Genomic DNA, 26381 nt, shown 5'->3' with positions numbered 1-26381 from the left:
GAAAAAGTATAATTATTAATTTTAATAAAATCTCAAGTTTTTTTTTTAATAAAGTAAGTTACCAATTCGTATCCACGCTGTGATTTCAATGCCGGATAGGTGTTTATGTACTCATACATGTAAGCTCCTCTGTCATTTAAATCAGGATTTCGCAAATCTTCATGACGAGTAGCAAAAGATACTTTCCAAGCATCAACAACAGGCGCCCAAGATACATCATCAGTGTAATCTTTAAGGAAATTCAATTTTTCCTCTACTCCTAGAAGTAAAGACAAAATAAATCTGAAAATAGGTAGCTGAATTTAATTGCTCGGACGGCTCAGACTCAAAATGAGGGTTATTATTAAAGTTTATTATTAATTTTTTCGAATTTTGTTACCGAGCTAGAAGTGGAAAGCTACGAGATATCAACTTTCGGTCTCCGGTGACCCCCCCCCATAAGTAGACATTATCTCCAGACTTTGTTTCATTTCACTCTCCTTCCCCGTTTCTGCATTTAAACTTTGTTTTCTGCTTTATATCGAAATAATTTAGATATATTTTGATTTTGTCCGTGGTTAATGAAAAAAATCAATTTTGTGAAACAATTCCGGTTTGTCTATTTTTGAACTTGAACCAATTTGATCAAGTTTAATTTATTTTTGAAGGCGTTAAAATTTTCAATCAGTCTGCAACGATTTCAATCGATTATCGACAAAAAAACCATTATTGTAAACTATTTGAAATATCGGTTTAGAAGCCAAACGAAATGAGATATCGACTACACGTCTTCGGTGACCCCCACTACCGTAAGGACCGTAAGTCTATATTATCTCGATTTTTTTCTCATACGCTTTCTGCCCTACCCAAACCATGTTCTTTGTTTTGTACTGCTCGAAATGAAAGAGAGAGCAGTTATATAATCGTCATTTTTTTCAACTTGTAAGTGTTCTGGAGCTTAAACGATAAGAAATATCGACTTCCAGTCTTTGATGACCCCCAATAAAAAAAAACAAAATCTGTAGAGGATTCTTTCCCTCCCCAGTCCCTCTAACTCCTCCTAAACCATGTTTTTTAGTTCTTCTCAAAATTGGCCCAAGCTTTTTTCAATAATTTTGTATATGTTTTAGAGGTAGTCCCAGGCGAACATTTCGTCCAAACATAGCTATGACCGGAAAATTCGCCATTTTGAATTATTGAATGTCAAAGATCAACCACTTTGAAAGGCACATTTTTCAACCGATTTGGTTAAATTGGAATTTTTGGAAAGGTATTGAGATTTTAGTCCCGGCTGCATCGGTCTTCATCGGTAATGAATCGGTTAAGTACAGATTTTTTGATTTTCAAATGCTTTTGTGATTTATGAATCAATTTGATCTCTAGTAAATCTGTAAGTACCAAAAGATCATACGAAAAACTAATTCACTAATTCCGCAATGCTGGGACTCTTTGCTATCTCTTTTCTCTATAAAGCCGATTAAAGGATTTTTAAAATTTTTAGAAATGATTTTAAAAAAATCTAAGCCAGCATTTCATCACTGAAATTAAAAAATAAAGTTAGTAGTTAATCATTTTTGCAAACGTTTTACGTATAAAGCTTTACCTTTTTCTGGGAAGTCAGATGCTGGTAAATTCGTATCCTGGATCGCATTGTTGTACATTTTCATGTCCTTTTTATTACTTTTACGTAATCCCGCACTCCTTAGCTCCTTGCATATATTAGTATATTTATCATATAGTTTTCCCTTCGGCGGACACGGATTACCAGAAATTGTTTGCGCTGGAGTGTAGTAAGTTGACTGAAACCGGAATACAAAAAAAAAGAAATAAATTGTTATTTTTTGTTAAATGTAAAATATTAGAATTAGAAATGTATTTTTTAAGAGTTAAGAATTATTTGAGCAGCTTTCTTAATGATACTTACAATGGTTTCATTTGGGAAAACCTCCTTAATGGCTTGAGCCAACTCCGAGAATCGTTTTGGTGTTAACCTGAACAAACAAAGCAAAATAAAATAAAGGTATGAATACAAAGCAAAAATTGAAATAGAAAAAATGGCAAATAGTTTACAAAACAAAATGAATTTGACCTCAAGTTCTTATCTTTTGTTTTTAAAGAGGACCTAAGTAAGAGATAATAATCAGAACATTGTTTTGCCAAAAAAAAATAAGTTCTCTGGTTTATAAAGAGCAGAAAAGGCGAACTGGAAACAAATCGTCACTTTTATAGGAAGAAATATGAAAATCTGTGTATGCCCAACTTTACTGATTTAAGTGATGAAGTTAGCCATGTCACTTAAGACTTTTTAGCCCCTGTGATTTAACACATTTTACCGAAAGCGTTCGTTTCGAAATTCCCAAGGCGATCCTAAAACGGATTATGAATGTATTCCATTCATTTAATATCGCAATTAATCTGGTTTTTATGATGCGTGTCTTGAAACATTATTCCGAATTAAGGGGTTAAAACCTATGAATGCCTATCTCTTGTAAAAAAAATCTGAGACCTCAACCTCTTCCGTTTTTAAAGATATCGAATTATCGATTTTTCGTCTTGTAACATTTTGTGTACGGTTCTCTTAATAGTTTCGAAAAATAAATAATTTTTGAAAAACTCTGCACTTACACAAATTCCACATCAGTTCCGAACTCGTTGCTAATGACGATTTGCACTATAGTGTTCCTGAATTTGGAATTGAGGTCACCAAATTGTTTGTAATAGCCAAGGACTATTAATCCAGCTATGTTTTTCTCCAAAATACTTCGTATATCCTACAATTTAAAGAGAATAAGTTAGAATAAGAGCGTTTTGAGATACTTCAAACTTACGATAGATGCATGGGCATTCTGCTGATCACGCTGAAATGTAGCTGGCAGAGTTGGTTCTGGTTGTAATTGAGAGACACCTACAGATCGCTGACTTCCCAGATACAGCGCCACAGGTGCTCTGCTTGTCTCAGGCTGTGTTTCAGGGGTGTTCTCAAATTCAAGCCGCGGAAAATTCATCTGGTAACGGTATAGATCGTCCTAAACTTCACACTCTAATTCACTCTTTGCACAATTTTAATAATAAATAGACTAGCGCTCATCCGTTTTCTGTTGCTTTCAATCGGAAAACTTTCTCATTCGGATGAGAGTTAAATTTTAAATGTAAATTGCGTAGTAGGATATTAATAGGTGAACGGAAAGATCGGAAAGATCAATAGCTTTCTAATGATATTCTGTTCGGATGAACCTACACTTAATGAAGAAAGAACTCAAGGTTAAGATGAATAAACATGATGAAGTTATACGTTTAAAAACATTACATAAAGCGTGATGTAATTACAATAGAAATCAACAATCAGAAGCTGAATTTATGTTCTGTTTTAAAGATTATGCTAACAAATCTAGATGTGATCACACCAAAAAGCCAGAATTAGTATTTCTTGAAGAGCAATATGAAACTGTAGAAAAGGGGAAAAAGTTGGAGTAAAATACTTTCACTATCACTTTTTTTCTATCACTCACGAAAAAGGCCGAAGTCTGGCCGAACCTTCGAAACGGAAAGCTTTAAACGAATAGACCGAAAAGGACACGATCAAATAGGCAGAGTAATGGTTATCAGAACTGCAATGATTTTTTGACATAACCATTACTTTGTAAAGATGCCTAACTACTAACTATATCAATTAGTTGTCACACCAAATGCAACTTTTGTGACTAGAACATATAGTTTTAGCGAAAATTTTTAATTTTTCTAGAAACTATTTCTTTTGCAATCATTTTTCACTGATAATCGCTACTAATATTTTAGTAAGAGTGTATGTATCGAATTTAACCTTTAAATTGGGAAAACGGAAGTCAACCTCCATCACTGAGCGCAAAAACCATTTATACTAATATTTATTAAAAAAAATTGTGGAAAAAAATCTCACCGAATATTCTCCGAATCCTTTCGGTGACTGCCTGCTGAAAATATTTCGCAATGTAGTCCGTGGAATTTGGAATTCTCTAGCCACTTTTGACACGGGTATCCCATTGGCAATGGCAGTTAATGCTTTATCCATTTTTTCATCTGCATATTGCTCTGTTTTTGGAATCTTTCTAGGTCTAATGATTTCATCATCATCCTCCACACCAATCTAGAATTAATGAAAATAATTATGAAATAGGAAAAGCGTTCATGTATTAGAAAGTTCAGACTTCGATAATTTATTAATAATTTCCTAATTAAGAGTTACAGTGGGTTCCGGTAGTATACACATTTTAAATACCGGACAAAGTTACGCGAAATGGATTTAAGCACCAAGAAAATTAACATACCCATAGACGATTTCTTTCAAATAAATTAGAGAAATGCTGTAATACAGAGAGTTCCGCTTTCAAAGAAATTCTCGGGATCAAAAAAGCCCGCAAATTCACTCCAGTGACACAGAAAAATTGCATACCCACAGGAGAGGTCCTTGGAATAAGTTACGGAAACGCCATGATGTATGCAAAACATTTTCGGCGCCAATTTTTCAGCCTACAGTAGAGTCCCGTCAAATAATATCTGCAGATATCTTTAAGATTTCTGTAGAGAAAATCTACACCTCTACAGAATATCTGCAGATAAATTCTGTAGATATTCTTACGAATTTTATTTGGGCTTGGGACAAAATTCGTCAGAATATTTCGGCAGATTTATGACGAATCTCTGATGAATTTCTGTAGATATTCTGTAGATTTTTTCTACATTCCAGACTTTCCAGACAAGATGTGTCAGAAGAGATGGAAAAATTTTTCACTGAAGTTTGCAAAATTCTATAGAGTTATTCTTAGTGATATCACGGTGTTTATATAAAATAAAGAATTCTGCGACGCCGTGTTACAAGTAGAGAAAAGTGAAGTGAAAACTTTAAACAGAGTGTCGACCAAAATTTCGTGTTTTTGTATCATTCGATTGGTGATTTTTAAGAAATTAGTATTTTTGCTCGCAGTTTTTTTACTTATCTAAAATGTGTACTCGGTAATGCTTGTTAAGCAGAGCATACAATTTTCTTTATAACTTCTACAGTTTCTTCATAAATCAACAATATTTTTGTGAAGTAATGGAGGTTATGCAGATTTTCTAGGGAGAAATTCTGCCGAGAATCTGCAGATTTTCTCTGAATGTACTAGAATATACCGTTAAAATTCAAAAAACCTCCGAGTAAAATCGGCAGGTAGAGCAATGATTTGACGGGGTTCCTCAAATTTGAACATTTGGAGGGTATATAGATGACATTTTTCACTCCTTAACTTTGAACAATTTCAAAAACTTAACGGAATTCATATGTAATTCATATTCTCTAAATTAAGATAAATAATAATAATACGATAATATTGAGGAAAGACCAAAGAAAAAATGGTTTTAATTTATACTCCACGCAAAACTTTCCTCACATAACGTAAAATTTTACATTTTGAACTCAACCGCGTCGTTCAAATTTGAGGAGTTCAAATTTGAGGAACTCGACTGTATTTTCAACACCAACTGTTCATAAAAAACACGTATTTGTATAGTCCTGTTTGTTATATTATGTAATCTGGGCATCAATCAATAAATTATTATTATTATTATTATTTCTAATTTTCCGTGTGAAAAAAATATTTGCATACATTTAGGAGCATTTCAAAAACTATTTTACAAATGAGCTCCCAATGGTAGGCAATTCATATCAAATCTTTCAAATCATTTTCACTGAAGCCGGAACACCTTGTACTATGTAAATCACTTTTGACGCCAAAATTTACGCCGGCATTTCAAAAATTCTTTCAAAAAATGGTTCTGAATGGTAGGCTAACATGCGCTTAATTGTGTGTTCTTAATCCCATCAGATGCATAATCCTGGGACCCCCTGTAGGAGAAGGCTTTCAGGTTTCGCACACACTTTGGCTTTGCACACTTTATTTTTCTCATATTTCTGTAATGAACCTGATCTATGGCAATATATTTTAATAGGTAGTCTTACGTCACATTTTTTTTTTTTTTTGAAAATGCAGCAATATGGAAAAATTAGTGTTTGAAGCCAGAGTATGTGCGAAGCCCGAAAACTTTCCTCTACTATAAGACAATTTACTCGTTTTTTATGAAGTTTTAAGAGAGTTGTCTGAATTCTGAACACGTTTGTCTGGGATTCCAAGTTGCTCGGAATTCCAAATTTTATCCAATCTACCATATCAAAAAAAATCTTAATATTCTAAATCAATGAAGTCTTATTTTTTTAATCCAAAAATCTATAAAATGCTTCATTAAAACAACAATTTTTGTGTAAACTGTACATAGATCTGAATGTTTAATATTTAGGGTGAAAGGAAAACCTATTGACACTTTAAGAACTCGTGTCAAGATTTGTTGCCACCCTACTCCGTACCATTTGGAATACGAAATTGAACACTTATCGAAAAACGTAAATTAATGAAAAAACGCCATATTACTTACATTTTATTAGATGCATTAAATAAATTTCAACATTTTGACAAAAGTGTCAATAGGGGTTCCCTGTTGAAGAGGTGTTCATTCGACCCTACGAATATTTTTTATCTCACTCCGAAATAAGTTTTTTGCAATTTTCTGGCGGTGAGACGCTTTGAGAAAAATGAGGAAACATTCTTTGTCTTTTTGTCTTTGTCGAAAAGCTATAAGCCAAACAATTAGAGACAGGGACTTGCAGTTTTTAACGGATCTTCCCATAAGTCGACTCAAGTACCATTATTCGCCTTAGTAACAAAGCATTCATTTTTCTTCCTCACCTTGCTTTCTCCTTCAAAAGTACGTAACAGTTACATGTCAAAATTCTTAAATTGAAGTCTAATTTTCAAGACCTTTCCAACGTGCCCAAATATAACCTCAATCTATTGAGAAATAGGCTCTTTAGAGGTTTTTTAACCTTTGACCTTGAAAATTTTTTAATACAAATTGATTTGTTTTGTTACTTATTTTTCCTGAGTCTTATTTGAAATCTTGCAGATAGTTTATCGTACTTGTTTAATCTAAAATTATTCTAAAAACATTTTAAAATGAATTAAAAAATATAGACATTGCTTTGGGTAATATTTCGCGACCACCCTGATTCGTGGAGTTCCTTGGTTTTCCGGTACTCTTCTAAAATTTTTTCCATATCGTCTCGTTTTTAGAACCGACACATTTTTTCCTTGCTACAACTTCTAAGAAATGAAAAAAATAAAACTTAAAATTTATGGAGTTTTGAAAAACAAAGGAAGTAGGCGAAAATGCAAGCTGACCGAAATTTGATACAGTTCCCCTAGATGTTGTGTATGCGAACACATTGTGATTTGTGCAAATTTCCCTAAATCAATCTACAGTAGAGTCTCTCAAATCTGAATCTCTCAAATTCGAACGCCCGCCGTTTGGATTCAAAATGCCAATTGTGAGGTTATGTTAGAAAGTTCGTATTCTTGGTGAATGAAAATCATATTTATGTGCTTCTTCCTGAATGTTTACACACATTATGGTCGTGTAAAATGAAAAGGAAGTATGTTACCACTAAGACTTGCGAGAAAGTACGGGAATTTGATTCAAAGTACAATTTAATCTAACACAAATTTCGTTACTTTTGAAAAAATCGTTCGAATTTGGGAGGTGAGAAATGTCAAAAATACCCCCCGAACGTTCGAATTTAGGAGACTCTACTGTAAAATTTATCAAAAACGAAGGTGAAATAGATCTATAAATCACTCATTTATCAACCGATTTGAGCAAACATGGGTTCGTTCGAAAGGTCTTGGAATTTCTAACAAGGCTGAAATTGAAAAAAAAAGTCGATTGAGTGAGAGCCTACTGTATATCTCTTTTCATTTGGTCGCTGAAAGAGAAAAGGCTAGCAGTCCTTAAAGGAAACAAAACAGGTTTTGTTAAAGAAAAAGACCAACAAGTATAATACATTTTAATCATTGAACAATTTTTATTGAAAAATAGTTTAAAAAAATGGATATCATTTTTTGTTGTGATAATCATAAAAACAATTTTTGGCATTTGAGCAGCACAAATGGAGATCACATTTTGAACAAACACACTGTGTTTTTGACTTTTTGCATAATTTGCACCATCTTTTGCCGCTTTTATTACCAAGCCAGATTGGAAAATGGCCAAAGCTATCAAAGCGAACATCTTCAGTTGGATGTTTAGCTTTTTCTCCAAGTTTTAAAACAGCTTTTTGTTGATCTTTTTGTGTTTTTGATGGACGTGATGTAGAAGGATGAACACGACCAATCAAACGTTTTTTTGTATATGCGACAAGACCTGCTGCTATCTCTTCGCGAAATTCAGGTAGCTTCAGCAGTTTCCCATTTTCAGTCGATACATCTTCTGAATCGTTCGATCTTTCGGCATGTATGCGTCGATACAAAATGTATGCATTTGTCACTGCCATGTCGATGAAATGATAAAATAAACGAGTAATCGAATCTCGTGTCTTTTGTCGAGTATTATAGCGGCCCATTAGTCTGTTCATCAAGTCAGCGCCTCCTATGTGTTGGTTGTATTCACGTACGATTTGTGGACAATTAATTTCCACATGTTTCTTTTTCTTTCGATCATATCTAGTAGCCTTTACTGCTTGCTCTTGAGGATTTGCTCTTACAAATGGCTTAATACCCACGTAAGTTGAGATCAATCGTACGGATTTGTTATCCTTCCAAAGAACATTTGATATATCGACACCACATGCAGCGCCTACGAATTCAGTACTATAACCTCGCGGCTTGTCTTTTATGTCAGAATCAGTTGGCAGCTTGCTATTTGGAATTCGATTTTCGCACACAGTGCTTAGACTGTATATACCTCTTCCATGCAAATAAACCAATAATGGAATCGATGCGTAGAAATTGTCGAAATATACGATATGGTGAACAAAGTTGGTAACAGTCTGCGTTAATTGTACAACTATATTGGACGTGCTGCCGAGATCTGGATTGCTTGACAAGATAGGGTTATCGCCAGCACCGGTACAAATTTCAAAACGATAGACATAACCAAATGAATCACACAACACGTAAAGTTTTCCCCATTTCTGTGATTTACGTGGAATGCACTGTCGTAGATGACGTTCAGTTTTCGTGGAACATATTTGTTCGTCAACACACAGTCTAGCTTGTTTCGGAATGGAATCAAAGCGTTCATTTAGTTGCTCAGCCATATTTCGAACGTGAAATAATGAATCATTGTCATGTTGTCTGTTATTTACTCTCTCACAATCATTTCGCAAGCACAAATGCTTTCTTATGGTTTTAAATCGAGTGCGACACATTGCTTTTTGAATTGGTGCAAAAGCATTTTTGCCCCAATACATATTCAAATTCGGATAACGATAAACACTCATATATATCAGAATTCCAATGTAGTGGTACAGATCATCAATATCACACTTGAACGTCGTATTTTTATCTTCAATCAATGCTGCTCGATTTGCTTCTTCAGCAATCTTTTGCACTATTTCTTTCGTAAAGAAATAGCAGAACATTTCCATTGGAGTACGCAACGCCTTCACATCTTTTGGCAACGATGAATCACCACGAAAAGCGACTTTGTTGACATGCAATCTCATTGACTTCTTTTTCCACTTGATATTCGAAAAATCTTTCGCATCTTTGGATATTGATTCTACACCTGCCAAATTTAATAGTGATTTTTAGATTCGATCAACAAATCATATACTTTTTCCTCTTACTTTGTGTAATGGATCCATTAACTGAAGGAACATTCATCGGTCCACTATCTTCCATCGTTGTTAGGGGTGAACGAGCTCTTTTCGATGTTTTGAATACAGGTGTTGAGGACGTGCCTGGATGAACAGGAGTTGACGTGCTTGGAACGGCATCAACAACGCGTGCTTCATCAATCGCAGAATGTGTTTCTTCGACAACATCAATTTCAACAAACTCAGCGGTTTCAGTTTCATTGAAAATGTCATTTTCTTGTATATCTTCAATGCACTGTAATATGCATTGCGCGTCTTCTGGCCTTATTTCATGATCTTGTATGAAAGCTGTATCAGGAAGCTCATCATCACTGCTGAAGTCTGCTTCGTCGTCTATTACGATCAAATCCGGGAATTCCTGCAATTGATCATCGGTCAATTCGGAGATTTTGACCTGCTTACGTAAAGCGTGTCCCGCATTTAAATCCAAGTTTTCGACATGAAGTTAGTCACAATAGGATTTGAGTTTTGTTTTGATTTTTTTGACGTTTCAAGAGAATTTCGTCAGCTTTTCATTTATGAAAAAAAAATATTGAAAAAGGTTGTGTTTTGGCTAAGAAAAGTGATAAAAATGGAGAACCTGCGCAAATTGATCGTGGACACGTACCTAAAGAATCCAAAAGCGAGCTATTCTGAAATCGGAAGGATCACCGTAAAATGTCCATCCACGGTGCGAAGGGTTATATTACACTTCAAGGAACTCAAGATTATTGTTCGAAAGAGAGGATGTGGCAGAAAACCTGGAGCTGTAGACAAGAGGATGGAGAACAGAGTGTTGGTACTTTTCCAGAAGCAACCTTGCCTTTCAGTCAGAGATGTGGGCAAAAAGCTGGGTATCTCCAAGAGCTTAGTGCAGAGAATCAAAGAGAATAACAGATTGATAACGTACAAAGCTCAAGCTGCTCCCTATCGCACGGACAAGCAGAGGCAAAGTGCCAAAACGAGGTCGGGAAATCTGAGTGATCGAGTTTTGAAAGGCTTCCAAGGATGCATTTTGATGGACGACGAAACTGTCGTAAAAAGTGAATTTACTCTGTTGCCCGGCCAACAGTTTTACACGGCGAAAACTCGCACGGGTGTAGCCAGCAAGTACAAGTTCAAAGAGTACGACAAGTTCCCGAAGAAATATATAATTTGGATGGCAATCTGCTCTTGTGGACGTCGCAGCGAAGAATTTTTGATTACAGGGACGATAAACACGGATATCTACATTAAAGAGTGCCTCCAAAAACAACTTTTGCCACTGTATCAAAGCCACGACATACCTCCTCTATTTTAGCCTGATTTGGCATCATGTCATTACGCGAAAGCCACCCTGGAATGGTTTGCCAACAACAATGGCAAATATGTAGATAAGAAGGTCAAGCCGCCCTGCACTCCAGAAGTCCGCCCCATTGAGAAATACTGGGGAATTTTGAAAGGAGACTTGTAGAAGAAGGCTTATCCAGCCGAGGATTTGCAGGACTTCGCACGAAAGTGGAAGAAAGTCGTCAGAGATCGTGGGGACGACCTTGTCCAGAGCCTTATGAGGGGAGTAATGAAGATGGTGCGAGATTTCGCGGAGAAACCGCTTGAATAAAAAACCATAAAGTAGATTTGAATGACAATGAAATACCCTTTCAAGAAATATAAACAGTATTTTTATATGTACTATAGTTTTTTAATGAGGGTCATTTGTCTTCTTGAAATTTAAATTCGGGACACGCTTTATTTATATGTCAAAAAAATGATGCCAAACTTATTACTTAAATAAAATTAATTTACCAAGAACAATTAAAACAAGGAATCGTAAACCTCATTTAGCAAACGAAATACAGAGTAACATACCTTTTAGAAAAAATTATTTATACTTCACTTTAATTGCTTTAATTGAATCGTTTTTTTGCATTTCTATTTTTTTGCTGTTCCTGCTCTGACTTTTCACTTAGAAATGACAAAACGAATCGTTCAAAATGAATCAAACCGTCAGTGAGAATGTCAGAAATGGCCTCTACATACTAGGGATATCTATGTCCATATTGGACAGTTTTTGCCATAGAAGCGTAGGCAATTTACTTCAATATGGACATAAAATTCTCATACTAAGAAGGACTGAGAGTTCTAAAACAACTTTAGCTAAACAAAAATTTTATACTCGCAATAGAAGTGATTTTTACAGGTTATACACTTAAACGAATTGAACGATCATTATACCCTTTACCGTGTAAACAGACGGAATTCCCACGGGAATTCCTATGAGATTTTCCATTCCGGATGGGAATTCCGGATGGAAATTCCCATATTGAACTGTCAAATTTTTACCATCCGCTCTATGCGCCTCTGGTGGACTTCAAGCGCAACACAAAAATGCTCCGAAAATTTGAATTTCAAATTTTGTTTTTTCCGAATATAAATAACGGAATGTGTATTTAGAAGATATTTTACGTACTTTATTTTATTAAAGTGGCTTTATTATACCACAAGGATATTAGTAATATTATCTATTAATACATTTCATGGAAAATCTTTTAAAATTTCTCGAGAAATGATTAGAAACGTTGTTATAGCGTAAATATCTTGTCAAAAACCCCCAATTAAAGTGGATAAATCAACGACAGGCTTTGGATATCTTTGCTGATAGGACCTATTGATTAATTTTCGTTTAATTGTAGTGCTGATAATTTAAAATTTTATAAAGTGTTGGAAGAAAATGTATAAAATATCCCTGGGTGACCAAGCAGTCAATTCATTCGGAACAGAGATGTTTACAAAAATTAGTTAATTGTATAATAATTGAATACAAATTGTTTTAAAAAACAAGAAGACTGTAAAATATTTTAAAATTTTATTTCCAAAAAAAAGTAAACAATAAAAAATATTGAAGTAATATTTTATATCCGAAAAGGCAGTTTATATGGTTTCTGGCTATAATTTTCATCAGTGAACTTCGATAGTTCTTACTATTCTTTGTATTTCCTTATCTACATTATTATATTCTTTACATTTTTTAATAATGGGATTTATTGAAAAAGATAAATTTTGAATCTGCCTTTCCAATCATTTAAACTTCTTCTGAAATGTTATTGATGAATATTTAATTTAATCCAGAAACACTAATCCTTTCAAAATTATTATAGTATTATTATTCGATTTCAAATTTGCTTTTAAAATCAATGTTTTGATCACTACAGGAGATTTTACATGTTTTTTCATATATTATTTGCTTAAAAACACTCCAAATTAAATTTTCGGAATTCTCCGGAAGCAAAAAGCTATCTCGAGCGAGATAGCTTTTTTCCATTTTAGAAAATTGAATATTTCACCCTCCAACGGAAAATTTCCATTTGAAATTCAAAATATTTCAAGACATTCGGGCAGTTTCGTGCACTTTTGCAGAGGGCGCTTGTATAGCAAATTTACCATTTGCTCGTGGGAATTCCCGTGGAAATTCCGTCTGTTTACACGGTTAGGGTCGAATGCCCTAGACACATTTACGTCTTAAGCCGTGAAATGGCTTGATGTACTTGTAATCAAAATATCTGTTCAACATGTATCTCACGAGTTCTACGTAGTTGCAGCTGTTCCGGTGTTCGCCAGGGAATTCGTTTCTTTTCAAATTGAAAGACTTCGAATTTTTACCGAAGCTATCGACCCTTGGTGTTCAACTGGTGTTCAACTGAGGAAGACCCACTACTAAGGGTCGAAAGCTTTGGTAAAAAATCAAAGTCTTTCAATTTAAGAAGAAACGAATTCTCAAAATTAAAAAGAAATAAATCATCTAAAAGATTCCCCAGAAAAGCTATGCAAGTCATTGTGAGAAGGCGTCGACCTTGAGGCAGACCTAGGACAAAATGGCTGAATCAAATTCAGAATCTTGCCTTGGAACGCCTTGGGATCGAACCCGAATATCTTCCTGAAGTGGCGGAGGATCTACAAGTATGGGCTGCTAATTTGGATATCATGGGCCCGCGACCACAATAGGGATAATCGGTTGAAAATGAATAAATGAATAAATCATCTAAAATCACTCAATTTGCGTATGATATATAATACCATGGTAAGGTATGGGTTAAGAATAATATTTTCTGAACAGCGAGAACACTGTGAGAGAAATCCGAAAAAGTTAAAATAACATTCCGGAAATGTTAATTTTACCCTGCATTATTGATCCGAAAACGGTGTAAATCCTACCCTTTTAGGTGTATTATGGGTTAAATTTACCCTTTCTCATGTTAATTTTACCCTTAAAAAGGTGTAAAATTAACATTGAAAAATGTTGATATATTTTTATACCTAAAAAGTGTTAAAGTAATGACGAAAAAAAGTTAATCGCAGCCTCTTTTTTTTTCTCAGTGAATGACAAAAAAGATAACAATTGTTTCATCTTACCTCTCTCGCATTTCCCCACGTACAAAGTTAGTCGATACGATCTATAATAATACGTAAAACCTTGAAAATGTCCTCGAATTATTTATAAAATTGGTTTTCAAGGTTACAGATTAACACTGAATTCGTCTCTGCTGGATTTTTCAAATTTTACTAAAGCAAAATTCTATGAAACCAAGTTTTTTTTATATTTACACTCAAATAAGATTTTTGTGATCAGAGAGAATTTTTCTTAGATCTAGGAACCTTGGAAAATTATGGACTATTACATAATCCGGTCGTTCGTGCAAGTTAATCAAATTTTAGTATGTTGTAGTCTAGTCTAGAGCGTTTCCAAAAAGTGGCGTAAGTGCGCTGTGATTATAATAGAACCGGAGATATGAGGGGTCAAAGTTCACGAAATTCAAAAAATCATATCTCCGGTTCTATTTGACCAATTTTGATGAGTGAGGGCTTAAACGAAGGATTTCACCAAATGCTACAACTTTCTAGAACATTAGAACTTCATGAGACCAACACCAGGGGCGCCACAGTCGAGAAACTAATTTCAATATCACATAACCTCAATTATCTCGACTGTCGCTGAACCGATTTTGATAATTACTTCGACATAATTGTAGAGGACATTTGTGTCTACATTTCGTCCATACATCATTTTCCTCTCAGACTACGCTATCTCTCCGATTTTGCCGTTTAAGTGTGAAAAATTGATTTTTCCCATAATAACACTTTGAAACCACTCAGATGCCAATTTGACTACTATTCTACTCGACCAAGACACTTAAAATAGGGTTTTAAATGGAAAGTCTCATAAAATACAACAATTCTTTGATATAGTTGAAGTTCATCAAATGAACACTTGGGGCGCTCTGGATGAAAAAACGAGTTCAGAAACAAACAACCTCGATTATCTCGGCTTCTGAGTAATCTATGAGGTCATGTTCTACGGCAAAATTATAGAGAATATTCTGGTCTACATTTCAGCCATATAGGGGAGACTGGGGTAGAATTAGCCAGGGATAGAAGTAGACAGTGGATTTTTCTCGTTTCCTTTATTAAGTACATTGAGCAAAGTATTTTTTAATGAAAGCAGGAACACATCCCCATATTTCCAGAAATATTAGGTGAGATTCTTAACAATCTCACCTACTATAATCCTAACAAAATTTCATGTCGTCCGATCGACCTCAAATTTGGCCAAAATGTGTTTCAGCACTTCCTGATCACGAATATATATGTGGCTAATTTACGTTCCCGGCCGGCCGGCCGGCCGCTCTTTGGAGCTTAATAGCTCCTAAACCAAAAAAGATATCGACTTGCGGTTTTCGGCAAAGGTTATATATCGGGTGAAAATTGCAACTTGGTGCATAGACCCCCCACCCCCCACCCCTCCTTCCGCCATTTTGAAGACCCCCCTTTTTTTGTTTTCTCAATAGCTCCGCCCCTATGGCATTCAGCAGACTCAAATTTTAGTATGTTATAGCTGGGCCTTAGAGCTTTCCATCAATACCAAACTTAAGGTCCCCCGACCCCCCTGACCCGAGCTATAAGGGTCCAAAAAAAATTTCTTAAAATGGCCATAACTCCGGTTCTAATTGTCAGAATTTAAAAAGTGAGGGCTTTTTGGAAAGCTCTCGTGAAATGCCACTTCCCCTTCTAATATCGCAAGTTCATAAAACCACCGCTAGGGGCGCTTTTTTTAAAAAGAAAATTTTTAAATCTTAAAAGTTAAATAACTCAAAAATTCCATTGTGCATCGGGCTGAAAATTTAGTATGTTGTAGCCGTTGATTATACCTATCAAACAAAAAAAACCTTAAGTCGATCCATAACCCCTGACCCGAGCTATAAGGGGTCAAAGTTCGAACATTGACCGGCCTCTATCTCCGGTTCTAATTAACATAGCGACCTAAATTTTACCTTTTTGGTTTCGTCTCGATGAGCACTTTCAGATGGAAGTTCAAAAAGTCACCACAGGTGGCGCTGTGATAGCGTCAAAATTCATCGAAATTCAAAGTCACTTTTCTCAAAAACGGCATTGTGCAAGTTAATGAAATTTTAGTATGTTGTAGTCCAGTCTAGGACGTTTCCAAAATGGTGCGTATGCGCGCTGTGGTTTCAATAGAACCGGAGATATGAGGGGTCAAAGTTCACGAAATTCAAAAAATCATATCTCCGGTTCTATGTGACCGATTTTGATGAATGAGGGCTTAAACGAAAGATCTCACCAAATGCTACAACTTTCTAGAATATTTGAACTTCGTGGGACCAACACCAGGGGCGCCACAGTCGAAAAACCAATTTCAATATCACATAACCTCAATTATATCGACTGTCGCTGAACCGATTTTGATGATTACTTCGACATAATTGTAGAGCACATTTGTCTCTACATTTCGTCCATACATCATTTTCCGCTCAGACTACGCTATCACTCCGATTTTGCCGTTTAAGTGTGAAAAAATTGATTTTTCCCATAATAACGCTTTGAAATCACTCAGATGCCAATTTGACTGCCTCTACTCCACCAAGACACTTTAAATAGGGGTTTAAATGGAAAGTCCCGCAAAATACAACAATTCTTTGATTTAGTTGAAGTTCAACAAATGAACACTTGGGGCACTCTGGATGAAAAAACGAGTTAAGAAACAAAAAACCTCGCTTATCTTGGCTTCTGAGTAATCGATGAGTTCAAGTTCTACGGCAAAATTATAGAGAACATTCTGGTCTACATTTCACCCATATAACACTTTTCTGTCAGTTCATCCAAATCCTTGACATTTTGGTTCAAATACAAAACTTGTATAATTTCACGAATTTGGTTCAAGATAACTGAATGGCGTCTCCCTACTTCAGCATCAAATCGAATTTGCATGCACTCCGAGTTAGCTCACGTTAAGAATCTCACCTACATAAGCCGGTTAGGATTATCTGTCCCTTTATAAGTCTGATCCAGTTATCCTACAATTTAGAAGCATTTTTATAAAATGGGTAAAAAATTGTAGTTTTGATGTTAGTTTTTGGACCAGCATTTGGTTTTCTAAGTTGTTAGTCAAAATCTCATAGTTTTACTTTGTTTCTGGTTTAATAAAGTTAATTAAGAGATATTTTTCACTTGGACAATAATTATCCTCTTTTTATATAAGATGATAAACACTGAAACACCCCTCGGGGAAGATGTAGCCACTCTTCCGAGGCAGGATAAAACTATCAATGATTTTCCAATAATACATGGATAATTGTTAGATGAAAAAGTACTATTGATATTCCAAGCAATATTGCCATTTGGATGAACAATTTGTGAAAAAGATTTTTTCAGGATGTTTGCATCAATTTTGCCACAATTACAAAAATGTCATAAAAAAGTCGGCTAAAGCCTTTTTCATTAAGGTTTAAGTGACATATTTAGCATTAGTGTGGGCTTCAGTGTATCAAGTGAAACAATATTTGGTATCTCCAATTTAAAATTTCGTCTGGCAAACTGGTGGATATTGGTACCCCAAAAATAACTATATCTACCCAGGCCGGGGTACTTGTAGCCAATATGTCATGTTTTTTTTTTTCATTATCCTCTCTAGAAAAAGACGAGGATTTTAGGGTTATGAACTACATGGTTTTATACAGTCAAGATCCTAATGCTACTTATGGAACGTAAAAATATTAGACAAACTTTATGATTTTTTCACAAATAATGCGCAAAGAAAAAGCTTCATTCACTGGCTAATTCTACCCCGGTCTCCCCTATCACTTTTTTGTCACTCTATTCAAATCCTTGATATTTTAGTTTAAATACAAAATTTGTATAATTTCACGAATTTGATTCAATATAACTGAATGGCGTCCCCCAACTTCAGCACTAAATCGAATTTGCGTACATTTCGAGTTAGCTCACATTAAGAATCTCACCTACATAAGCCGGTTAGGATTATCTGTCCCTTTTTGCTATTTTTGATCTAAAAAAATCATGGAAAGATTGAGAAACGCAAAATAAGATTTAGGGTAAATTAAGTTAATTCAAAACCTGCTCCAAATGGAAATTTTTCTCTATTTTAAATGGAAACGTCATTATTTTCATGAGAAGTACAGTACTGAATTATTATATTTTGTATATTTTCTATAACACAGTTTCATTATTTAGTTAATTTTGCTCAAAATAAAGCGAAAATCCATTCATATTCACAAATTTTAATTTGGTAATTTCTCAGAAAATTTAAAAGTGTACCTTTTCACCATCGAATTTTTCATCGATCGACCATGTTTTCCACTGTTTTAACATTTATGTCATAGGGTAAGTGTACCAAATTCCGGCCAGCTTGCAATTTCGGCCACCTTTTTTGTTCCTCGAATTTCCATGAACTTTTAGATTTTACGTACTCTAGAGATTATACAATGCAAAAGAATAACAAAAAATGTAGCTTCGACAAACGAGATGACATTTAAAAGATCTTGCAAGAATTCCCGAAGGGCAAGGAACTATGAGAATGAAGGTGGCCGAAATAGGGCACCAAAGCTTATGTCTACATTTTTATTCATTTTAAAATATATTAAGAATGATTTTAGATAAAATGAAGACGGTAAACTGTCTACAAGGTTCTAAGCAACACTCTTACAAAAGAAAGAATAAAAAAATCAATTTGTATTAAAAATATTACATTTCAAACTTGAGACTTTGGCGCTTGCATGCAACTATGCCGAAATTTGGCACACTTACCCTATTTCTGGCTAATTTTAGTTAACTTAGGATAAATGTGCCAAATTTCGGCATAGTTGCATGCAAGCGCCAAAGTCTCAAGTTTGAAATGTAATATCTTTAATAGAAATTGATTTTTTTCATTCCTTCTACTTAAGGAGTGTTACTTAGAACCTTGTAGAAAGTTTACCGTCTTTATTTACTCTAAAATCATTTCGTAATACATTTTAAAATGAATAAAAATATAGACATAGCTTTGGTGCCCTATTTCGGCCACCTTCATATTCATAGTTCCTTGCCCTTCGGTAATTTTTCCAATAATGTCTTTTTCACGTCATCTCGTTTGTCGAAGCTACATTTTTTGTTATTCTTTTGCATTGTATAATCTCTAGAGTATGTAAAAACTAAAAATTCATGGAAATTCGAGGAACAAAAAAGGTGGCCGGAATTGCAAGCTGGCCGGAATTTGGCACACTTACCCTAAGTGTTAATCTTTATTGTTAAAGGTACGTGAAGTTTTCAAATGACATAATTACCTATTTCGTGAACAAAAAGGGTTTTTATGAAGTCGTCGGTTGCGGCTACCTCTGTCGTATCTGCATTAGTTTTGTATCTGCATTTGGTGCAAGCTACAATACAGACGTCCCCTCTTGCGTGAAATGCTGACACAAAAGAAATGCAGATACAACAGAGGTAGCCGCAACCGAGGAAGTGTCTGCAAATGCTTCAATAGGAAACCCCGGAAATATGATCTTTTTGGACAGATTTTCTTGTTGTTTTAGATGAGAAAGGAGAAAAGACCAGGAATAAGAACAAATCCTACACTCAAGAGCAACTCAACAAGGTTTTGGAAGCCTTTCGTTTCACTTACACTGTTTGTCTCCAATTAGAAACTTTCCCTTGTCTCCATTTAGATTGATATGTTTCCAATAGAAGCATTTTACACTCGTGTATTTTTCTTGTATTTAAGAAGTTTTCGAATTATATTTAAAGAATTTTCACTAAACAGTAAACTTTCTAGAATAGTCAAGGAGCAAATTTATGTAATTCTCTTCAGAAGAAATTGAAGTTAATGTGTTGAATCTTCTGTCAAAGTTAAAGCGTCTGGAAATGGTTTTCAATTAGGACATTTACCCTATTTTTAATGAAAAATCAAATGAAAAGATAATAATTCAATTCATATACATCATTATATATTATTGTGATATTCATTGAAACAATTTCGAGTGCTAGTGACACAAAGGTAAACGTTGCATTCTCCACAAAGACAATTGGTTCTATTGTCTATTTTCTTCTGATAGCACAATGCACACCTGCGTCTTTCCTTACTTTTCTTCACAATGTGTTTGATGGCAATGTCTAGGTTTAGGGATGATATTTTGCTTTGTGGTGCCGCTCTTGCTCGGGATCTGATTTCGGACATCAGTGACCTTGCCAATTCTCGCCTGAATTCCAGCGGAGCCATTATTTTTCCAGTCCCTCTCTCATCGGAAATTTGATTGTATATTATGCAGCTGTTGTTCACAGATATATCAATCAAATCGAAAAAAATACGCCAATAGTATTTAATTTTCCATCGACGTTCGGCCTGGTAGTAGCTCTTCTTTTGGTCCATTATATCCACGCCTCCTACATAAGCCGTGTAATTTTTGAACATTATAGGGCAGGCGATTTGGAGTTTTTCCGCAGTTCCAGGTTGTCTTCGTGACACCTTTGTCACGTCAAGGGGAGACAAAAAGTTAGAAGCCATGAGAACTGACTTACTGTCCATCCATTTGAGGCAAGAAATACTTCCTGAAGCGCGAAATTCAATGTCTCCTCTCTTCATGTTTTTATCTGCTGTGAAATCTGATGGTAAATTCCCTCGGTTCTTCTGCATGGTACCACATGCGTATATTCCTTTTTCCAGTAGGGCTGCTTGAAGAGCCGGAGAATTGAAAAACTTGTCAAAATACACTTCGCAATTGAGATTTTCAATTGATTTGCACAACTGCAGAACTACAGCTTCACCGAGGGCATGTTGATCATCAGTTTTCCCTTGATACAGATCAAATTCATATAAATAGCCATTGAGTGAATCGCACCTGCACCAGAGTTTGAAACCCCATTGGACTGGACTGTTCTGCATGAATTGTTTCATGTCATTGTGACCTTTGAACTTTATCATATGTTCATCTATACATTGTCTCTGTGAAGGTTCACGGGCATCTTGGAAACTCTTATTGAAATGTGTTATCAAAGGACGTACTTTGCTAGCTCGATCATTTTTATCGGCCGTTTCGTTATTACTGAAATGGAGAGCACCGGCAATGTTTTCAAATCTATTCCTAGTCATTGTTGATGCAATAAAAGGAACTCCCATATCAGGAGAAGTAGACCAGTAATCACGAACATGGGGTAAAACATGATATCCCATTATCAAATTAATCCCAATAAATGCTTTCAATTCGTCTTCTTCTATGACAAAATCAATACCTTTCTGCATGGTGTATATTTGCGTCTGCTCTAGGATTAGAGCAGAAAGCTCGGGGAAACAAATGGTTTTGAGAAAAATGTTGTAAGGTGTCAATTCAATGTCTTGAAATTTAGCTTTGACATCTCCGAAAGGATACATAGTAGGCTCCTTCTTCGGAATTGGAATAAAATTATTTGACCACTTCAGGCGATATTCTGTCTTGACATCATGGGCTAGAACCTCATCGTAAATCTTTCGTGTCTTTTTTGGACTCCCAGAAATAGATTTTGCCTTTCTCTTGATGCCCTGGTAAACTTCAGATGTTGAGGAACATTGCCCTGTAAAGGGAAATTCATCAGGGTCTTGCTTCAAAAATATTTGTTCGTCCTCATTTAGGACAGTATTGTCCTCAACATCGCTGTCCTCAGCATAAAAAACATAAAATTCCTCAGGTTCGTCCTTTATCGAAAAACTCTGTTCTTCTCCGGAAGTCATCTGAAAAAGAAAAAAGAAAAATGACAACATTTACTTCCAACTATTTTATATAATATTGGAATATCACCTTATTCAATCAATATATACTCTGGGAAAATGATGTTTTCACAGTTCACAAATAAAACAAACTATATGAACCTATAACTAAATTTTATCCTTATGGCTTTGGCACACCTTTTAGATCAGGAAAATTTCATGAAATCGAAATTCGAATCCCTTTCATTCTCACGTATTTTGCATATGACTATCTAATTCTTTCGCATACCAAATTCGATTGAGCTAAATTAAATTTGGAGTGATGTTTAAAAGAAGAAGAAGAGTGCGAGGGAAATTCCAATCCTTTTCTTTTTCACGTGCTTTGCATATGTCTATCTCATTCTCTCGCACTCTTCTTCTTCTTTTAAGCATCACTCAAAATTCAATTTAGCTCAATCGAATTTGGTATGCGAAAGAATGAGATAGTCATATCAGGGGCCCATCAAGCCTAATAAAAAGTGATGATATTTTTCACTTTTCCTTGTAAAAATTTTGCAGATATTGCACCGCGACTTATACAAATTACCTCGTAGTTCGTGTATTATTTCGGCGAGCATTATGAAATATGTATTTTTAGATAACTTTCATTGCACAACTTCGAAATATATCAGACTGATAAGTCAATTCTCTTTAGGAAAAAACTTGCCAAGAGTCTTCAGTGCCTCTATGCAAAAACGTATGGAAAAATGAAATGTCGAGAGGTCCCTGGTCATATGCAAAACATGTAAGAAAGGGTTTCGAATTTCGAATTCATGAAATTTTCCTGTGGTGACATGATAACTTATTTTCGATACTATCGACTGCCGATTCTGAAAAATTTAAACGATAGCAGGACTTCCTGTAATTGATTTAGATATTTATCAATAGTTACATTCTTTTAAGAATGTTACAATGAATGGCCCAACAATGCATAAAAAGTCGACATTCACTTAATCTAACAGATATAGATTTATCGATACTATCGATTCGATAGTGTCGAAAAGTTATCATTCCACCTCTGATCTAAAAAGTGTGCCGGAGCCATTAAAATCAATCTTGTTTCTTCTAAGTTATTTTGGGAGATTTTTTAGGTGATTTATGGAATCGGGTGAAATCGGTCGTGGACTGATAAACGGTATATAATATAAAAATATTTTTGAGATATATCAGAAGGCTTTCAGGCTTCGCACATACTCTGGCTTCGAACACTTCGTCTAATCAATCTGACATCATTTTTTCAGAAAATTTGTGACTTAAGGTTAGCTACTAAAAAATGCCACTGATAGGTCAGAAAGGAATATGGGTAAAATATAAAGTGTTCGAAAGCAAAATGTGCGCGAAGCCTGAAAGCTTTCTCCTACAGGAAGTTCCGGGATTATGCACACATAATTATGCATGTTTGCCCTACTGTTGGGACCTAATTTGTGATCAATGCTCTCAATTCCGGCTTCAAGTGATTTCCATATATTATAGTGAATCTGAAAACCTTCCCCTAGCATCCAAATCATGCGTTCGAACATTCCGTAAAGCATGACACATTTTACCAAAACTTTTTTCTGTGGAATACACATAGGGGAAGTGTGCCAAATTTCGGCCACTTTCAGTGTAATTTCGGCCATGGAAATAAGTTAATTGAAATTGTTTATGTAATCTTCGAATAGTCAATGAATTCATTTTGCTTCTAAATATTCATTCATTTTTTGGATGTATTAACACAAAGACCTTTAAATCTTAGTTATAATTAGAATTTAAATTGCATTGTAAAAACTCAATGTGGAAAGAGTCTTACAAAAAATGTGACAGATCGATTGTGTTTCTAGCAGTCTTGCGATTTGTGGTGAAGTGCAGAAGGTTTTCCTTCGGTGTTTTTCATGAAAATTGATTACTTGTCATTAAAGATTGTTTCTGTTTATGTTAATTGTGAATCAATCTTTAAATTTCGGAGCGTCTCTCCGGTAAGGTAGTGTTGCCTATTCCGGCATAATCTTTTGCTTTCCTAAATTTCTTATTCATTTTGGTTTTTTTTTTTCTTCAAATTCTGAGTTCTACAATGTCCAGAGAAAAAAACCATCGCTTCTATGAAAAAGATGATGTGGAAAAGGCCTTGGAAGAGTTCAGGAAGGGCAAATTGCTACGGGAATCTGTGCGTAAATTTGAGATACTACTCTTCAGGTCTTCAGAACAAATTACACGGAAGATCTCAAGGCTTGTGAGTCATATAAACGTATTAAATTAAATATTAAACTCGTTCCGTTTGACGTTTTGAAATTTTCTATCCGTTGCTTCACAAAAGGTGGTCAGAAAAAAGGTGGCCGGTATTTCACTCAAAGTGGCCGGAATACTACCCAAAGCAATGTCCATACATAATATTTCGTCTATATATGAAAACGGCATTGTATCATTTCTAATAAAAATGATTTTTCAAGGTCGAAGGTTAAAAAGGTTCTATGAAGCGTTTTTCTCAACTGAATGGTACTACGTTTCGGCTAATTGGAAAGGTCTAGGAATTCCTGCCAAGTTTGGAAAGTCCAAATTTTTGGAAGGTATTTTTGAGGTATAAGTATATAAATCACGAGTTTGAGCATTAAAACCTGGACTGTTTTAATAATAATAATAATATAATAATAATGCTGGCACAACATTCCATGAAGGAACAAGGCCTTCCCGCAAGGGGATTTCTAGATATGCATTATTATTTTTCCTTGTACGGGATGAGATTGTCAGGCCCATGCTCGTGGAATCAAGTGCAGTGAAGCTCACTGGATGCAATCCGAAAACCTTTAACGTCAGAAAAATTCCTGGTGACCTAAAGGGGATTCGAACCCGGGACGTTTGCATCATAGAGCGAATACTCTATCACTTGGCCCATTGAGTGCCTCTTGGACTGCTTTGCCACCCCTTTTTCTGTATAAGCAAGGTGCGGTAACCGGATCGTTTTCCGCAGAAAATTATCAAAAATATTAAAGAAAATTTATAAAATAATGATAATACTGAAATAAGGTGGCATTCACTAAGTGGATCGCCTGTTCGCTAATTGGGTCAAATGGTCTTTTAATTGGATCACCCAATTTACAATCATAATAAAACGAGAAAATATTATTTTATTACATTTTTAAAATGTTTATTGGATTATTTAATTTAATATTTATTTTATCACTTCACCAATCAATTTAATAATTTATTAGTCTATTTATTTTTCCTTTTATTATTCTCTAGTCTTCGTTATGGGTCTACCACGCTTTTTCACGCCTTCCTTAGGCATCTCTGTCTCAGCATCAATCTTGTCTTGCTTGATTTCCTTTTCCTTTTCCTTTTCTTCCATCCTCATTTTCTTGTTTTCCTCCCTGATTTTCTCTTCGTCCTCCCTCATTCGTTTTCTTTCTTCAGTCTCCACTTTTTTCTCCATCTCACGCTTTACTTTTTCCTCCTTCTCAGCAATATATTCTTGGTTGCTAATGATGGGTTCATTCTCAACAAGTTTGGTGACAATATAGTCCTGCAGTCCAATGTCTCCGCTCAATCTGGTGTCTTCATTTGACAACAAACCAGAATTCGAAATATCACTTGACTGATTTGCATTTTCCGCTGTGGACAAGGAAGGGTCACCAAGTTCTACATCCCTGTAGTCAACGGAGATCGAGGTAGAGGATGACGCAAGAGATTGTGATTCACAGCGTTCATTCACTTTGCACCAAACCTCGAACAAATGCTTATCTTTCAATGATCCACTCCAAATGCGATCCTCCTTGCATTCTTTGAACTTCTTGAGAGTGTCAGATAAGATGAGATGATCGAGAATTCGATGAGCAACTTCATATTCAGAAACTGTAAAAGCATTCGCAATGTCCTTGTCATTCTCAGGACGTGATTGATCATTTGAAAGATTCAATTCTAGATTTTCTGCCTTCCTTGACTTCATGAATTCCATGCCATTCACAACATCAGGGTTGAATGGTACCAAGCCACATTCTCGAAAACCATCCTTCGCAATCTTAGGGAGATCCAAATGCTTAAGAGCACCATTCACAACTTTTGCCACGTGCATTGGATGGAATCGAATTGGTGGCAAGTTACTCATTTTCCATTTCCCAACTTCTTTCGTGTAAGCTATCTTCATAGGTTCGAAGAAATCTCTATCCAATGGTTGGATAAAGTGGGTCGAGTTTGGATAAAGAAGCACAAGAACAATTCCGTTCTCTTTACAAAACTTGCTCAATGGAAGTGTCACATGAGAAGCATGACCATCCAGATAGAGTACGACTGGAAACTGTATGCCTTGACTCTTCAACCAAGGAAAGAATACTTTAGTGATGTACTCATAGAAAAGTGACCCATCCATCCAGCCACTTTGTGGTGACTTTCCCATTTTCCATCCTTCTGCATTGTGAATGGTAATTTTTGATGTAATATTAGTGTTATGAATAACCATTGGAGGAGCAAGTTGGCCAGTAGCGGACACCATGAAGAGTATTGTGGCAGACTTCGGTCTAGAATTTTTTGGAGCTGGCGAAGCTGGCACAATACGTGAACCCTTCCTGGCCAATACATTTCCATCTTCTGGTGTCAAGAAAAAGGCACTTTCGTCGCAATTAAAAACTCGATCTGGTGAAATGGCCAACAGATCGTGTTCTGTGAAATATTTTCGACACTTCTGAAACCATT

The 26381-nt window shown here is 35.3% G+C and overlaps 1 protein-coding gene across 4 annotated transcripts in view; it reads right to left on the bottom strand.

Moving 5' to 3' along the window:
- LOC129804094 (piggyBac transposable element-derived protein 2-like) overlaps nucleotides 1-26381 on the bottom strand; it is a 51659-nt gene that overhangs the window by 6700 nt on the left and 18578 nt on the right. Inside the window, exons 3-8 of one of the 4 annotated variants that reach the window (XM_055851163.1) lie at nucleotides 3896-4102; nucleotides 2808-2984; nucleotides 2605-2750; nucleotides 1904-1970; nucleotides 1583-1778; nucleotides 63-259 (exon numbers count right to left, since the gene is read on the bottom strand). In XM_055851163.1, the coding sequence (XP_055707138.1) occupies nucleotides 63-259; nucleotides 1583-1778; nucleotides 1904-1970; nucleotides 2605-2750; nucleotides 2808-2984; nucleotides 3896-4102 (990 nt within the window). Of the gene's footprint in view, nucleotides 1-62; nucleotides 260-1582; nucleotides 1779-1903; nucleotides 1971-2604; nucleotides 2751-2807; nucleotides 2985-3895; nucleotides 4103-7882; nucleotides 9610-9670; nucleotides 10059-19925; nucleotides 21705-26381 lie in introns of those variants that run through there. The other 3 variants (XM_055851157.1, XM_055851162.1, XM_055851159.1) reach the window with 3 other exon arrangements.

The sequence above is a fragment of the Phlebotomus papatasi genome, chromosome 2, assembly GCF_024763615.1.
Source record: "Phlebotomus papatasi isolate M1 chromosome 2, Ppap_2.1, whole genome shotgun sequence".
Classification (NCBI taxonomy): Eukaryota; Metazoa; Arthropoda; class Insecta; order Diptera; family Psychodidae; genus Phlebotomus; species Phlebotomus papatasi.
The sequence above is the reverse complement of the archived record's forward strand: the minus strand, read 5'-3'. Positions and strand labels throughout refer to the sequence as shown.